At 42.7% G+C, this 15881-nt stretch overlaps 2 protein-coding genes across 3 annotated transcripts in view; one reads left to right on the forward strand and one right to left on the reverse strand.

Moving 5' to 3' along the window:
• Nucleotides 1-4158, reverse strand: part of trappc8 (trafficking protein particle complex 8) — a 29020-nt gene extending 24862 nt beyond the window's left edge. Inside the window, exons 1-2 of one of the 2 annotated variants that reach the window (XM_037769195.1) lie at nt 3616-4158; nt 1072-1281 (exon numbers count right to left, since the gene is read on the reverse strand). In XM_037769195.1, the coding sequence (XP_037625123.1) occupies nt 1072-1281; nt 3616-3772 (367 nt within the window). In that variant the 5' untranslated portion in view covers nt 3773-4158. The remainder of the gene's footprint in view (nt 1-1071; nt 1282-3615) is intronic. The other variant, XM_037769196.1, reaches the window with a different exon arrangement.
• A 2613-nt stretch (nt 4159-6771) lies between these two features.
• Nucleotides 6772-15808, forward strand: LOC119488523 (scavenger receptor cysteine-rich type 1 protein M130-like). Its single transcript, XM_037770257.1, has 8 exons — nt 6772-6908; nt 9450-9482; nt 9582-9866; nt 12686-13009; nt 13103-13387; nt 14348-14411; nt 14766-15046; nt 15783-15808. The coding sequence occupies exons 1-8, from the start codon at nt 6866-6868 to the stop codon at nt 15806-15808; spliced, it is 1341 nt and encodes a 446-aa protein (XP_037626185.1). The 5' UTR covers nt 6772-6865.
• The last annotated feature ends 73 nt before the right edge of the window (nt 15809-15881 follow it).

Genomic DNA, 15881 nt, shown 5'->3' on the forward strand with positions numbered 1-15881 from the left:
GCACTGCCCAACAGAATATTAAATTCTTAAAACCAACTCTGTCAGTAAAATGCTGCCTCCACATAAATGAATCAGTAGTAATAACCCAAGAACAAAAAATAACTATATAATAGTATAGTGTATGACTCTTCAATAACTAAACGTAATGCCAGGTTCAGATTACACGTTATCAGCCCAAATATAGCCCGACCCGACAGACGTAGGGCATCGCGACGGAAAGACTAGCGTGTTCGAAGTTTTTTTGCCTTCCACGTGTTCCATGACGTGTTCCAACACAGTCTGCTTTGTAAAATACCCTGTGGTGATACTGAGTCTATGATATCAGCATTAATATATCATCATCAACTATTGTCTATGTAAAGATATAGAGGAGTAATGTCTACCTGAGCAGAGAATGAAGTCTCTCTCTCTCTCTCTCTCTCTCTCTGTGTGTTGGAATAAGAGCTTCTCTGTTCTTTTAGTGCATGATAGTGCATGTGAGTGTGCTTCGCTGGCTAGCTCACGGCAGCCGCTGTGCACTGCTCTCTTACGGCGGTTATGGCTGATGACGCCGACAGTTGTTGCGGAAGTAGTGTTCTCTTTGAAGTAGTGTTGCACGGTATACCGATACTAGAAAGGTATCACGATGCCCTGCTGTTAAAAACGGCACAATACCTCATTTTATTAGTTCCGGTACTATAAGAATGACAGTGTTTTAATACGAGCCGCGAGTTGCGTCAATGGAGGACCACGGGGCCGTGTGTGTGAGTAACGCTCTGCGGATGAGTTAACAAATGAAGCTGGAAGAAGATTAAAGCATCCCCTTCCTGATGACAGTTTATTCACAATACGGTTAAAATACATCACCGGTTGGGGACCAACGTGTAGTCTGTCACGTCTCTCGGCCGAGTCTTGGCAAGAATTTATGACTATAAATTGCATAACCTGACACATCGTAACAGAAAAAAATAGTGTAGTCTGAACCAGGCATTATGAGTTTTTGTTAAAAACTTATTGTGATATATCGTTCTCACTTTATTGAGATCGGCATTAATGTTAAAAATTCTGTATGATTCCAGCTATAGTCCTTACCACTAAAGTTGAGGTCATAGTCTCCTGCTGTGATCACGCTGTTAGCAGCACCCTCTTGTGGCTGGCAGGATAAGACCACTTCATTGAGCAGTCGGCGCTGGGCGGGGCTGAACGTAGCAGATGCTGTGTTTGGGCTCGTCACCACATTGTTGACACAGATGCGCAGGTTTTTCACAACCTGCACCTGGTTATTGGGGTCCCGGATGTGTCCTAGAGAAGACGAAGACAGGACATTTAATCTTTGCTGTCAGCAATGTTTGCAATGTTTTGTTTTTCACTACATCCTACTACAGCAAAGGCATGACCCGCCCAACTCTGCCACTGATAACCAATCTCACTCCTCATGCCTAAGGGCACGGTCACACATGTGCGAATGCAGCCAAGTCGATATTCAGCTGATAAAGTTCACTAAAGTTCAACTGCATTTAGAATGCAAAGATGCAAATTTGCTTCGCAACTGGAAGCAATTTATTTTTCACCTCGTTGCTGGGAGGAGTGTGGCATGTGACCATGCCTTAAACCTATTTATTACACGGCTGTGTTAAATACTGGATTCTGATTGGTCAATCACGGCGTTCTGCGGTCTGTAATTTCTTTCTAACACACCGTTGCTATGTATAGTAAACCGTTGCTATGGGCGCAGCTCTGATGTCGGACTCTGGCGGTGTTTGGTAGCCGTGTCATAAGCGGGATAATGTACAGCGAGTCGGTCATTGTTGTGAGGAATCTCCTTCAGGGCGATGCTCTATCGCCCTGAAGGAGATTCTTTCTCAACAATCCCTTACGTAAGCAATCCAACCAACAAAGGCAATGAGTGCTAGCCAATCAGAGGAAAAGTAGGGAGGATCATGTCTTCGCCATAACACAAATCGTAATTTAGCTACCCGTCCGTGCAAGTACTGTTCATGTAGAAGTGTTTTAAATAGTCAGGTTTTAGAGTGCAGTGAGCATACGACCTAGATAAATGAGACCTGGATTATTCTGCACCAGCTAGGTGAGAGTTTGTAAACAGATATTTTGATATAATTTTGCTGATGTGAAACGCAGCCCCCCATTTACTTCAATTTATCCAGACTCTCTCTGGTTTTTGATTCTCCGTTCCCTATGGAGGCATGACAGAAAAACTAGGTTTTCTTCAAGAGTTCAAGGTAACACAGGGTAGGGATGTCACGAGAACCGATACTTCTTTACCAAGTTGATGCCAAAATTTTAAAAACGTGACGGTACTCTTATTCTACAGTACCGAAGGTACCGTACGATGTCTGTAATGGTCGTTGGTAGGGATGTGACAGTGAGGAAAATTTTCCCACCAGTTAATAAACTTGTGACAACACCGGTGTTACCGATTACACCAGACATTTTACAAGAAAAGATGACGGTCAATATGTGTAGAGCGCTGACTCTGATCTTTACTGTCGGGTGGCGGTGTGTCTGGCCTCTCCGGTAGCGCTTTTGCTGCGGGGCTCCGCTGCGGGGGTCTACCTGGCGCCGCTGCTCCGTGCACACCGGCTGTGACAGCTCCATCCGCCTCATGGCGATTACCTCATTAACGTTATGGTTCCCTTATGGCATTGAGATTAAACGTGAAATATTGCCAAATAGGTGCGTTAGCTTTTCGCTTCCACAATAAATCCTCCTACTCCTACTACTCTGAGCTGACGGATCAGATGCGTTCATGGTCAGTATGCAGTGTCCATCGTCTGACTATCGATTGATAGCACGCCGCTGATACGCCAAAAAGAACAACATGGGTCAATTATTTATTACTTAAAGGCTACATGCCTCTGTTATTTGTAATGTTCAAATGTTTTTAATAAAAGACTACGTGTTAAATTACAGTACAGGGGATTTATTGTTGTTGTTGTTGTTGTTTTTTACTGTGGTATCGAATGGGTATCGAGAATCGTGAAAATTCACTGGTATTGGTATCAACTACTAGATTTCTGGTATGGTGACATCCCTAACACAGGGTGAGCAACTGATATATGAATGATCATTTTGGGGGGTGAAGTATTCCTTTAAACCATAAACACAGAGCCTATATAGCATTTTAATAAACCACCCTGCCAAACAGAACAACATGTACTGTGTAGTGAATGAATTGTTCTGATCAGATTGTGTTATTGTGCAGCTCATCTCCAACCAGCTGCCTGTTGACAGCGGTTACTGTCGGTTACTGTCGGTTAGTCATCTTGTCTGTATGGAGCTAGTCTTCATGTGTGGACTGAACTAAAGCCTGTAAGCCAATGAGCTATGTGTGTTGTTGATAGTAGAAACAGCAGAACAACAGAGTGGTTAGCTGTCTGTCTGAGAGGTCTCCTTTCTCCGCTGTCAGTGGCTCAATGGTCAGGTGTCAGTCGGCCCTCTCAGATGTCAGCCTGGACTTCATCTGCTAACACAGTCCAGCCTGCTAGCTAGTCTGCTAGCCGTCTGTTAGCGCTGAGCTAACGTGAACCAGGCAGGCTGAAGATGTTAAAGCTATCTCTCTACAGCTCCGTCAGGCACCGCTGTGTGCGGTGCTGACAGCCCGGATAGTCGTCTCACCTTCGGACGTCAGTCTGCAGAAAGGCCGCAGCAGCTCCGCGAAGCTCAGGTTGTTCTTGCGAGTCACCGTCTCCGCTTCTTCACTACACAACACGGCCACCATGGGGACGAACGAGTCCTGGACGAACTCCTGCACGGACTGAACACACTGGGCCATGTCGGGACCAGCGGCGACACCAGCTAAACACACGGAACCGAGTCAACTGTCCTGGAGACTATCTCATCTCTAGAGCTCTGCTCCTCCTCTACTAGCAGACGGCAGCCATGTTGACTTCACCAGCAGACTTCCTGTTAGAGCTGAGCCGGTCAGCTGATGAGGCCTGACGACCACTTCCTGTTCCTCTCCACGGCAACAGCAACAGAACTCTGAGTGGGTCTAGAAGGGAACTCGAAAATCGCGAAATCTGATCCGCGATCTGTAAATAAATCTCTCGCGAGACTATATAAATATATATATATATATATACTGTATATCGTAGAGGCAATATACGTTGTTTGCCTTAACTCAGGGGTCAACAACCTTTACTGTCAAAAGAGCCATTTTAGGATAAAAATGTGTCTGGAGCCGCAAAACATTTGATCATTGTGATGAAGGTAACACAGTTTATAGTCTAAGTATATAGTATTTAAGTCTAATGCAGTGAGGGCCAAAGTGCAAATGTATGACGGAGTATTAGGGTCACATTGAGGAAAAAACATCTGAGATTTCCAGAATAAAGTCATAATATTCAGAGAAAAAAGTCGTAATATTACGAGAATTAAGTCATAACTTTACAAAAAAAAAAGAAAATAACAAGTAAAATTACTACTTCATAATGTGGACTTTATTCTCATAAAATTATGACTTTTTTCTCGTAAACTTCTGACCTTATTCTTGTGATATTATGATTTTATTCTCGAAATCTCCGATTCTTTTTCCCTCAATGTGGCCCTAATACTCCGTCGTACATTAGACCTACAACAATGATAAATAAAATTGAAAATGTAAACAAAAGCAGTTATTCATTTCCACTAATTTTTTTATAAATCCACAGAGAGCGACTGGAGAGGGGCTAAAGAGCCGCATGGGGCTCCGGAGCCGCAGGTTGCAGACCCCTGCCTTAACTATTCGAGACCAATGCCTAACCTTAACAATCTTGCGAGAGTTTCCCTAACTCGCAGGTTGGAAGGTAACTCCCAAACTGACACGACCCATAAACAGTGTGCACTATCAACACATCAATGTTTCACCTCATAACTACTTTATATGGAATGACAAGGATATTTTATACAAACACAAATCATGGGGATCATAGTTTCACAATATTAGTGATGGTCTTCTCTGTCAGAATAAAGGCTAATAATATCCCTGTAACTGCAGGGGAATATGCAGAAGTCTTTGGTGCAATAGATAGACAGCTTTATTGATCCCCATGGGGAAATTTGATTGCCACCAAGTCAGACAACAACAAACAAACAACAAAAACACAGTATTCACAATACACCAATAAATAAATAACATCATAAGAAGCCCTTTGAGACATAATCAACAGCTGAGAGGTACCATGGGTCTAGGCCATATCTAAAAATGTTCATTAAAATATCTGACCGCTGCTGGAATAAAAGAACTCCTGAATCAATACCCTCTGGAGTCTGTATGCTGTATCTCAGCCAAGGGTTAATGTCCAGTAGTTGCCCTTCTTATCTCCAACATACACTCCCATAAACAAAATGTGTTGTTTTCCAGTTATTCTGGTTATAAATAACAACAAGAGAGCTTTGTTCTAAAGAGATATTACTACATTTGACATGTGATTTCATATCGGGATCAGTTTGTGGATGATATGGTATGGAAGAAGGCCTGGCTTCTACCTAATCAATATTTAATCACCAATAAAGTTAAGGGTTGTACATACATATACATATATATGTATGTCTATATATCTATACATAGACACACATATATACACATATATACATATACATATGTATACATACATATATACAGATACACATATACATATATAAACATACACATACATACATAATACATAACATACATACATACTGTATATATATATATATACATATATATATATAGCCATTCTGATTTGGCTATATATATACAGTATATATACATATATATACTGTATATATATACATATTAAGGGTGTGACAAAATATCGTGCCACGAAATATCGTGATATAAAAACGTGACGATATGCATCGTCGAGGCAAAAAACTGAATCGCGATATCAAGGCATAATAGGTTCTACGTAAGGTGACCTTGAGTGTTTTGAAAAGGCGCCCATAAATAAAATGTATTATTATTATTATTATTATTATTATTATTATTATTATTATTGTTATTATTATTATTATTACGCACATACGGGCTCCGGGGCTGAAGCTGCAGCCTCTTCCTGCTGCTCTGCAAGGCCTATGGAAGGAGGCTGAGTTTGCGTCATATCTTTGGGGTACAACACATGCGCAGTAAAATCTGGTCTGCACTCACCGAAAATGAACCAATCGCGACGCACGGCCGCAGCTTCACTTACACCGCGCATGTGTCATACCCAATACCATAGACATATATAGAGATACAATTGTTCTGATAAGAAATGTTTATATTGTTGTTATTCGTGTAATATATCATTTTAAAGCTCTTTTTGTGCTCTTTATGCTGGAACTATCCATGGGCATATCAGATCAATATGGAGCTAGTTATAAGGGCATTTGGAGTGGCATTCAGAATTTGCCCAATTACAGCATTAGAGGTCAAAAGTCAAATTCTCTTGTCCTCAGTGTCATGACAATGTGACCGATGGATAGATTATGGTCTAAGCTTTACATATTGATATCTGACTTCATGATATTGTGTGTTGGTTACCCTCTTTTATACTGGATCTATGTGTAAAATGGCGAAAAAAGATGGAAAAACTTTAATGATGGAGGGATGAAAAAAGGAGTGATAGCACATAGAAAGCTACCACTGCTGCAATGCTATCATACATTTTCCAACACTAGGGACATAGACCTTTAAAAAAAATCCCCATGTGACACAGTCCCTCCAAAGTGGCACGACGGCCAAATTTTGGGGGTCAGGCTCATGGACTATTGTGAAATTATCAGTTTCACAGACATGCAGTTCAGAGGAGTGTAAATAACACTAAAGTCAAATAAATGATGAGTAAAGCTGCAGCTCTTCCAGTACGCAGCGATCCAGTAAGGACAGCACACACAGAGCAGACAGACGGTCTACCTGGATGTCATGGATCAACTGTTGGTGCTGCTGCTGCTGCTGTGGAGCTCAGGTAGGACTCTGCTTTAAACATGATGTGTTACAGTTTTTCTCAATTGTTTACACACAAATACTGGTACTTGACACACAATGACCACAACATGTAACTCATGCACCAACCCCCTGAACCAATTCTGCTAAACTACAAGCACAATTCCTGCTTTACACTCAAATTGCAGTTCTAAAACACACTTTTTTCAAAACACTACATACAATTCTCTGCATTTGGCACAATTTTCATGAAGAAAATCTCGTTTTCACAAGGAACACACTGTCATTCAAAATTCTAAAGTCAATTGCCCTACTATGCACACTGACTCATCACATGGTCAAACACCTGTCACACAGTGTAACAATTAGCAATCAGTTGATGCTTTTCATGGCTGGATTCGACATGCTAAGCGATATTTCCCCCGCTGCTTGGTCAGGGAAAACATTGCCTGTGATGTAGATGAGGTGCTGTGGCCAGACCGAAACAGAAGAGAGGATGCAGCATAGTTTTTTTTTTCGTTTTTTTTTTACTGTAACTGTATACAGTAAATTCTTCTGTACACTTATGTATGTACTGTCTGTAGTAAGTGTAACACTGAACAAAAAAAAGGCCTAAGTCATTATGATGAATGGAGAAGAAGTGTTTTCCATTCATCATAGTGTTTTACATTGAGCACATCAGTGTTCAACTGGTTCTTATAAATGTCTATTCATATGATGGTTTGTGTGTGTCATTTGAAAACAAAATACCATTTTGAGAAGAAATAACATTGTTTTGAATGTAAAGTTTCATTTTGCAGGAGAATTGAGGGGTTTTGCCCATTGTGTGTGTGTTTTTTGATTTGTGTGTAGAGTTCTGAGAGTATGAGGCATGCTTTCAGAAAACGTGTGTAAACAATCGAGAAAAACTGTATTATTCACACATTTATATTGATCTTTAAATCAGAGAACAAACTGATCACACACACACACCAAGGCTGTATTCTAACCCACATATTACACTAGTAGTACAACCTCATACTATACTAGTATTACGTACTGATTTGGCCAAAATGTAGCATGTAGAATGTGAACAAAAGCTAATCTACAGTATGCCAAAAATAACCCGATATCGTACTGAGAAGAGGAGAGGGAAGAGGAGAGGGAAGAGGAGATGGAAGAGGAGATGGAAGAGGAGATGGAAGAGGAGAGAGAAGAGGAGAGAGAAGAGGAGAGACAAGAGGAGAGAAGAGGAGAGAGAGGAGGAGAGAAAAGGAGACAGAAGAGGAGAGAGAAGAGGAGAGAAGAGGAGAGAGAGGAGGAGAGAAAAGGAGACAGAAGAGGAGAGAGAAGAGGAGAGGGAAGAGGAGAGAGGGGAGGAGAGAAGAGGAGAGAGAAGAGGAGAGAGAAGAGGAGAGAGGAGGGAAGAAAAAACGGGAGAGACCATAGACATATCTACATAGACATACAGTATATACATAGACATGTAGACATAGACATACAGTATATACATACAAAGACATGTATACATAGACATACAGTTTATACGTACATAGACATGTATACATAGACATACAGTATATACGTACATAGACATGTATACATAGACATACAGTATATACGTACATAGACATGTAGACATAGATATACAGTATATACATAGACATATATACTGTACATATACATATATCCATATATCCATAGACATGTATACATAGACATAGTGTATATACATAGGCATATATACATAGACATGTATACATAGACATATATACATAGGCATGTATACATAGACATACAGTACATAGACAAATATACATAGACGCCACATTGAATCCTGGATCGTACCCATATCCTGGACCCTATACAAGTGAACGGGGGAGCTGCTGTTTTTCTGGATAAAAAGCACTATAACGTCTACATTTCTCAACCAGTCGTTTTATATTCAAACGTTTATGATCTACGAGGAGTAATGTTAAGCTAAAGTTAATTTTTTTTTCATTTTCCCAAAGATTTTGGTGAAAAACTGTTAAATACGTTAACGTCACTGCCTCCGGTTCCTGGATCAGCGGTCTGTCCTTCGATATGGTGGGATTCAATCAATTATTAGGTCATTATTAAAACTAGTACTATCATATCAGAAAAGAGACTCCATAAACTCCATAATCTTATACACACTTTATTCTGCTTTTAGACATAATTTACCACACCGCCCATCCAGAGTGGATCCTGAAATTAGCACCGCTATGTACTGAATCGAGAATCGATTATAAATTGAGTATCTATTTTGAATCCACTCTTGAAATACTGAACGATTCACACCCATATTGTTCTGCATACTGCTGACTAAATGAACGATTAAATTTGCAGACTGTGAACACTCAACGAGACGCACGACGCACGACGCACGACGCACGACGCACGACGTGCGTCGTGCGTCGTGTATCACCTGTATCACCTGTATCACCTGTATCACCTGTATCACCTGACTGACGGCCGGGCCGGTATCAAGGCACCCCGCCAGCGGCTACGTCGCATCTCCAAAAATGAACTTAAAACAATAAATATTTGTGTATTTTTACAGGACTCCAGGCTGAAGAAAACCACACCTCAACAGGTAAATAAAAAAAGAGACAAAAATCAATAAAGTCAAGTCTCAGTTTCATCTTTTCTTAAATTAACTTCTTTTACTGGTGACTCTCTTGTTTCTGTTCAGAGTCCGTCAGGTTGGTGGGAGGAGACGGTCGCTGTGCAGGAACACTGGAGGTGAAACATCAGGGAGACTGGAGACCAGTGAGTGGCTATTACTGGACCCTGAAGGACGCAGCTGTTGCCTGCAGAGAGCTGGACTGTGGCTCTGCTGTTTCTGTCAAACAGAAAGAGGAGTCCTCATACAGATCTGTGTGGTGGATCATGTCAAACTGTGTTCATTCTAGATCTGCTCTGAGGAAGTGTGCAACATCAGATACTTCTTCCGCCATCCTGGATCTCACCTGCTCAGGTAAGCCCATCAGTGACATCATCGATGACATCATCTATGACAATAATCTTCCCAGGTTGACACACACACAGGCATCAGCTAGAATCACAGCAGACTGTCTCTGGCAGGAGTCTGTTGATCTGCTGCCTCCATAAATCAGGTGCTGAATGCACCAAGATATTAATCTGTAGATATATTGGTGTCGAAGTGAAAAAAGCAAACGCACCTATTTGGCAATATTTCAGATTTAAACCCAAATACTATGAGGGGACAATGACAATAAGGTTAATGAGCTAATCGCCGCAGGGAGGACGGAGCGGTCACAGCCGGTGTGTGCGGCGCAGCGGCGCCGGGTAGACCCCTACAGCCCCTCAACAAAAGCTCCACTGGAGAAGCAATACACACCGCCACCCGACGGTCAGCGCGCTACACATATTGACCGTCATCTTTTCTTGCAACACTGTATATATTGCCAAAGCATATTCAAATGATGAAAAATGTACATTAATTACATTTCATTAACATCAGTAAAATAAAATAGAAATCATAACGCTCTGTAAGTCAAAAGTTGTTGGAACAACGATATCAACAGGAAACAAAGCAAACTAACAAACAATCAAACAACAACAAGGTGCAGACAGCTGTCCCTGTCCCTCAGTTTATGTCCCTGTCCCTGTCCCTGTCTCTCAGTTTATGGCAGACTGCTACCAGCTCACAGCTCTTAGTGCTCACTCAGTCTGGCCTTTTTTCAAGGTTCTTCTTAAATGTAGATCAGTAACCATGCTCAAATAGTCTGCTGTGGTGTACTGTTGGTTTAGAGCCAGACAGCGCTGCATTCTGCTCTGTGCCTTTGTTTCTGTTTGCCAATAGGTGATGTAGTTTAGTTTTAACTGTGTTGTAATTCCGCTTCAGAGATGAAAAAATAGGTAGAAAAAATATGTATCTTTATAATTGTATTTCTCTTGTTCAAGACGTTTTTCTCTCTCTTAACAATCCAAATGTTTTGTGGTAAATCAGGAGCTCTTCTTTAGCATGTCTCCATGCTCTGTCTCTCTCTCTATTTTATCTCCTATCATCTCTCCAGACTCTGTCAGGCTGGTGAATGGGACTAGTCTGTGCTCAGGCAGACTGGAGGTGAAGCCTAACCATTCTAACCAGGGGTGGTCCTCAGTGTGTGAAGCTGACTTTGACCAGCAGGATGCAGAGGTGGTCTGTAGGCAGCTTGACTGTGGGGCTCCTTCAGTCCTCCAGGGGGCGCTCTATGGAGAAGTGGAGGATCCAATGTGGACCAAAGAGTTCCAGTGTGGAGGCAATGAGTCTGCTCTCCTGGACTGTAGAAGCTCTGGCTCAGATAGAAACACCTGCTCACCTGGCAAAGCTGTAGGACTCACCTGCTCAGGTAGAAGAGGAGCTGCAGCTCTGATCTGGTTCATTTCTGTTCTAATGAAACTAACTTTATTCTTTTACTGACGACTCTCTTGTTTCTGTTCAGAGTCCGTCAGGTTGGTGGGAGGAGACAGTCGCTGTGCAGGAACACTGGAGGTGAAACATCAGGGAGACTGGAGACCAGGGAGTGGCTATTACTCAACTCTGAAGGAAGCAGCTATTGCCTGCAGAGTGCTGGACTGTGGCTCTGCTGTTTCTGTCAAACAGAAAGAGGAGTCCTCATACAGATCTGTGTGGTGGATCATGTCTGACTGTGTTCAGTCTGGATCTTCTCTGAGGGACTGTGCAACATCAGCTTCCTCTGAATACATCCTGGATCTCACCTGCTCAGGTAAACCCATCAGTGACATCATCGATGACATCATCTATGACAATAATCTTCCCAGGTTGACACACACACAGGCATCAGCTAGAATCACAGCAGACTGTCTCTGGCAGGAGTCTGTTGATCTGCTGCCTCCATAAATCAGGTGCTGAATGCACCAAGATATTAATCTGTAGATATATTGGTGTCGAAGTGAAAAAAGCAAACGCACCTATTTGGCAATATTTCAAATATAAACCCAAATACTATGAAGGGACAATGACAATAACGTTAATGAACTAATCGCCGCAAGGAGGACGGAGCGGTCACAGCCGGTGTGTGCGGCGCAGCGGCGCCGGGTAGACCCCTACAGCCCCTCAGAAAAAGCTCCACTGGAGAGGCGAGACACACCGCCACCCGACGGTCAGCACGCTACACATATTGACCGTCATCTTTTCTTGCAACACTGTATATATTGCCAAAGCATATTCAAATGATGAAAAATGTACATTAATTACATTTCATTAACATCAGTAAAATAAAATAGAAATCATAACGCTCTGTAAGTCAAAAGTTGTTGGAACAACGATATCAACAGGAAACAAAGCAAACTAACAAACAATCAAACAACAACAAGGTGCAGACAGCTGTCCCTGTCCCTCAGTTTATGTCCCTGTCCCTGTCCCTGTCCCTCAGTTTATGGCAGACTGCTACCAGCTCACAGCTCTTAGTGCTCACTCAGTCTGGCCTTTTTTCAAGGTTCTTCTTAAATGTAGATCAGTAACCATGCTCAAATAGTCTGCTGTGGTGTACTGTTGGTTTAGAGCCAGACAGCGCTGCATTCTGCTCTGTGCCTTTGTTTCTGTTTGCCAATAGGTGATGTAGTTTAGTTTTAACTGTGTTGTAATTCCGCTTCAGAGATGAAAAAATAGGTAGAAAAAATATGTATCTTTATAATTGTATTTCTCTTGTTCAAGACGTTTTTCTCTCTCTTAACAATCCAAATGTTTTGTGGTAAATCAGGAGCTCTTCTTTAGCATGTCTCCATGCTCTGTCTCTCTCTCTATTTTATCTCCTATCATCTCTCCAGACTCTGTCAGGCTGGTGAATGGGACTAGTCTGTGCTCAGGCAGACTGGAGGTGAAGTCTAACCAGTCTAACCAGTCTAACCAGGGGTGGTCCTCAGTGTGTGAAGCTGACTTTGACCAGCAGGATGCAGAGGTAGTCTGTAGGGAGCTTGGCTGTGGGGCTCCTTCAGTCCTCCAGGGGGCGCTCTATGGAGAAGTGGAGGATCCAATGTGGACCAAAGAGTTCCAGTGTGGAGGCAATGAGTCTGCTCTCCTGGACTGTAGAAGCTCAGACTCAGATAGAAACATCTGCTCACCTGGCAAAGCTGTTGGACTCACCTGCTCAGGTAGAAGAGGAGCTGCAGCTCTGATCTGGTTCATTTCTGTTCTAATGAAACTCACTTTATTCTTTTACTGACGACTCTCTTGTTTCTGTTCAGAGTCCGTCAGGTTGGTGGGAGGAGACAGTCGCTGCGCAGGAACACTGGAGGTGAAACATCAGGGAGACTGGAGACCAGTGAGTGGCTATTACTCAACTCTGAAGGAAGCAGCTGTTGCCTGCAGAGAGCTGGACTGTGGCTCTGCTGTTTCTGTAGGAGAGAGAATAGAGTCCTCATACAGATCTGTGTGGGGGATCATGTCTGACTGTGTTCAGTCTGGATCTTCTCTGAGGGACTGTGCAACATCAGCTTCCTCTGATTGCACCCTGGATCTCACCTGCTCAGGTAAACCCATCAGTGACATCATCTATGATAATAATGTACCCAGGTTGACACACACAGGCACCAGCTAGAATGGCAGCAGACTGTCTCCAGCAGCCATGATGGAGTCTGATGAGTATCGGCCTCGGTAAATCAGCTGCCGAATGCACCAATATTATTATTCTGTTTCCCATCCATCCCCCTGCCTCTCCTATTGACCTTCTTCATGAGTCTGACCCTTAAAGGCTATAACTGATAAGTTAAGAACAGCCTGGTCTCAGGAAATAGGTGAGGGCAAAGATGATTTGAGCTGGGAGGCTATCCTGGTAAGGTCCACCACTCTTCTATTTGTGCTAGGCACAGGTTGATTCAGTGCAAAATGATCCAAAAGGCACACTGGAACAGGTGATAGCCCAGAGTCAACCCAAATATTGATCTAACATGTATCCGCCGCCACAGAGACCCTGCAAATCGAATTCAATATGTATTGGTCCTGTCCCTCCCTAACTACCTATTGGGAATCTGTATATAATACACTCTTTCAGGTGGCTGTATCCCTCTTGAGCCTTCACCTGACGCTTCTTTATTCGGCGTCAAACTATTAGTGCACCGTTTTGTAATGCCGCTCCAAATTGACCTTCTTTGGTAAAGCCATGTTCACATTGTAGATAAGACAGACAGAGTTAGAGTATGAGGCAACAAAAGGATGATCCTTCTCCCAGTCTGAATAAAAATGTTTTTGATCTTTTGGCTTTCGATATTTGTGTTTTGAGCTAACTTAGCTAATCGATGGCATGGACCGCTCTAAACTTCTCCAGTCTGTCACTGTCAATGAGCAGTGAAAAGATGTGTCCTGATGATGAACTCATGTTGGAACTGTTCTGAGTCCAGTTTGAATCACTGAATTGTTGTTTCATGACATCTTTTTATTTAGCGTCTGGTGTCTTTTATCTCTCTCTATTTTATCTCCTATCATCTCTCCAGACTCTGTCAGGCTGGTGAATGGGACTAATCTGTGCTCAGGCAGACTGGAGGTGAAGTCTAACCAGTCTAACAAGGGGTGGTCCTCAGTGTGTGAAGCTGACTTTGACCAGCAGGATGCAGAGGTGGTCTGTAGGGAGCTTGACTGTGGGGCTCCTTCAGTCCTCCAGGGGGCGCTCTATGGAGAAGTGGAGGATCCAATGTGGACCAAAGAGTTCCAGTGTGGAGGAAATGAGTCTGCTCTCCTGGACTGTAGAAGCTCAGGCTCAGATAGAAACAGCTGCTCACCTGGCAAAGCTGTTGGACTCACCTGCTCAGGTAGAAGAGGAGCTGCAGCTCTGATCTGGTTCATTTCTGTTCTAATGAAACTCACTTTATTCTTTTACTGACGACTCTCTTGTTTCTGTTCAGAGTCCGTCAGGTTGGTGGGAGGAGATAGTCGCTGTGCAGGTACACTGGAGGTGAAATATCAGGGAGACTGGAGACCAGTGAGGGACGGTATCTCTGCCTGGACCCTCAAGGAAGCAGCTGTTGCCTGCAGACACTTGGACTGTGGCCCTGCTGTTTCTGTAGGACGGAGAAATGAGTCCTCACTTAGATCTGTGTGGTGGATCAGGTCTGACTGTGTTCAGTCTGGATCTTCTCTGAGGGACTGTGCAACATCAGATTCCTCTCTCTACATCCTGGATCTCACCTGCTCAGGTAAGTCCATCAGTGACATCATCTATGACAGTAATGTTTCCAGTATGTCCCTTCCTCCGTCACAGTGACAATTGGTGGTTTCCATTGGACTGAACTGTAAAGTCATCCAGGACAATGACATCCTAAAGTGTAGAGAAGTGTATGGCAAGCCGTTTTAACATTTAATAGCTCAGCTTAACTATCCAGAATTAACATCAGAGATACCTACAACTACATTTTGGCTAGTCGTATTTACATTGTGACTAATCAGAATTTTTTTTACCAGATATCTACGTATAATGTCGTTGTGACGAGTCAAAACGACAGTTAGAGATATCTGGAATTCAGTTCTGACTATCCTAAATTACAGTTACAGATATCTCAAACCTCATTATAACTAGTCAGAATTGTTGTCATGACGTTGCTCATTAAGGCTTCCCATTGGATATCAGCCCAACAGAGCATCTGAACAGTGTTAGCAGAAGCCTTTGCTAACTTGGATAGTTCGGTTAAGCGTGAAAGATATTCACAGATTCAAACTTCCCGGATCAATAACTCATAAGAGAAACATAGTTAAAACACCAACAAGGGCTCTTTCTAACCGTAGTAAGGTAGTCAACGAGCTACAGCCTCGTTTTAATCACAACGAGCCCTCCTCCGAGCTGGACACATGACATTGGTCTGTCTGTAGGCCTTTCCCATTTCCCAGTTTGTACATCCTCGATTCTTTTCCTCGCCTCCTCTCCTCGCGTCTTAGTCCCGCCCATGAGAGATGCGAGCTGAGGAGGCGAGGTAGAGACGCGAGGAGAGAGGAGTTGGATTTTACTTAATTTTGTACTTAAGGAATTTTTTTATT

This window comes from Sebastes umbrosus, chromosome 5 (genome assembly GCF_015220745.1).
Source record: "Sebastes umbrosus isolate fSebUmb1 chromosome 5, fSebUmb1.pri, whole genome shotgun sequence".
Classification (NCBI taxonomy): Eukaryota; Metazoa; Chordata; class Actinopteri; order Perciformes; family Sebastidae; genus Sebastes; species Sebastes umbrosus.

What these genes read in the sequence shown, in the direction of transcription:
- LOC119488523 (XM_037770257.1), top strand. Translation starts at nt 6,866, where the DNA reads ATGGATCAACTGTTGGTGCTGCTGCTGCTGCTGTGGAGCTCAG. An exon ending in GCTGCTGCTGTGGAGCTCAG is followed by an intron (nt 6,909 to 9,449) that starts GTAGGACTCTGC and finishes GTATTTTTACAG; the next exon opens with GACTCCAGGCTGAAGAAAAC. An exon ending in AGAAAACCACACCTCAACAG is followed by an intron (nt 9,483 to 9,581) that starts GTAAATAAAAAA and finishes GTTTCTGTTCAG; the next exon opens with AGTCCGTCAGGTTGGTGGGA.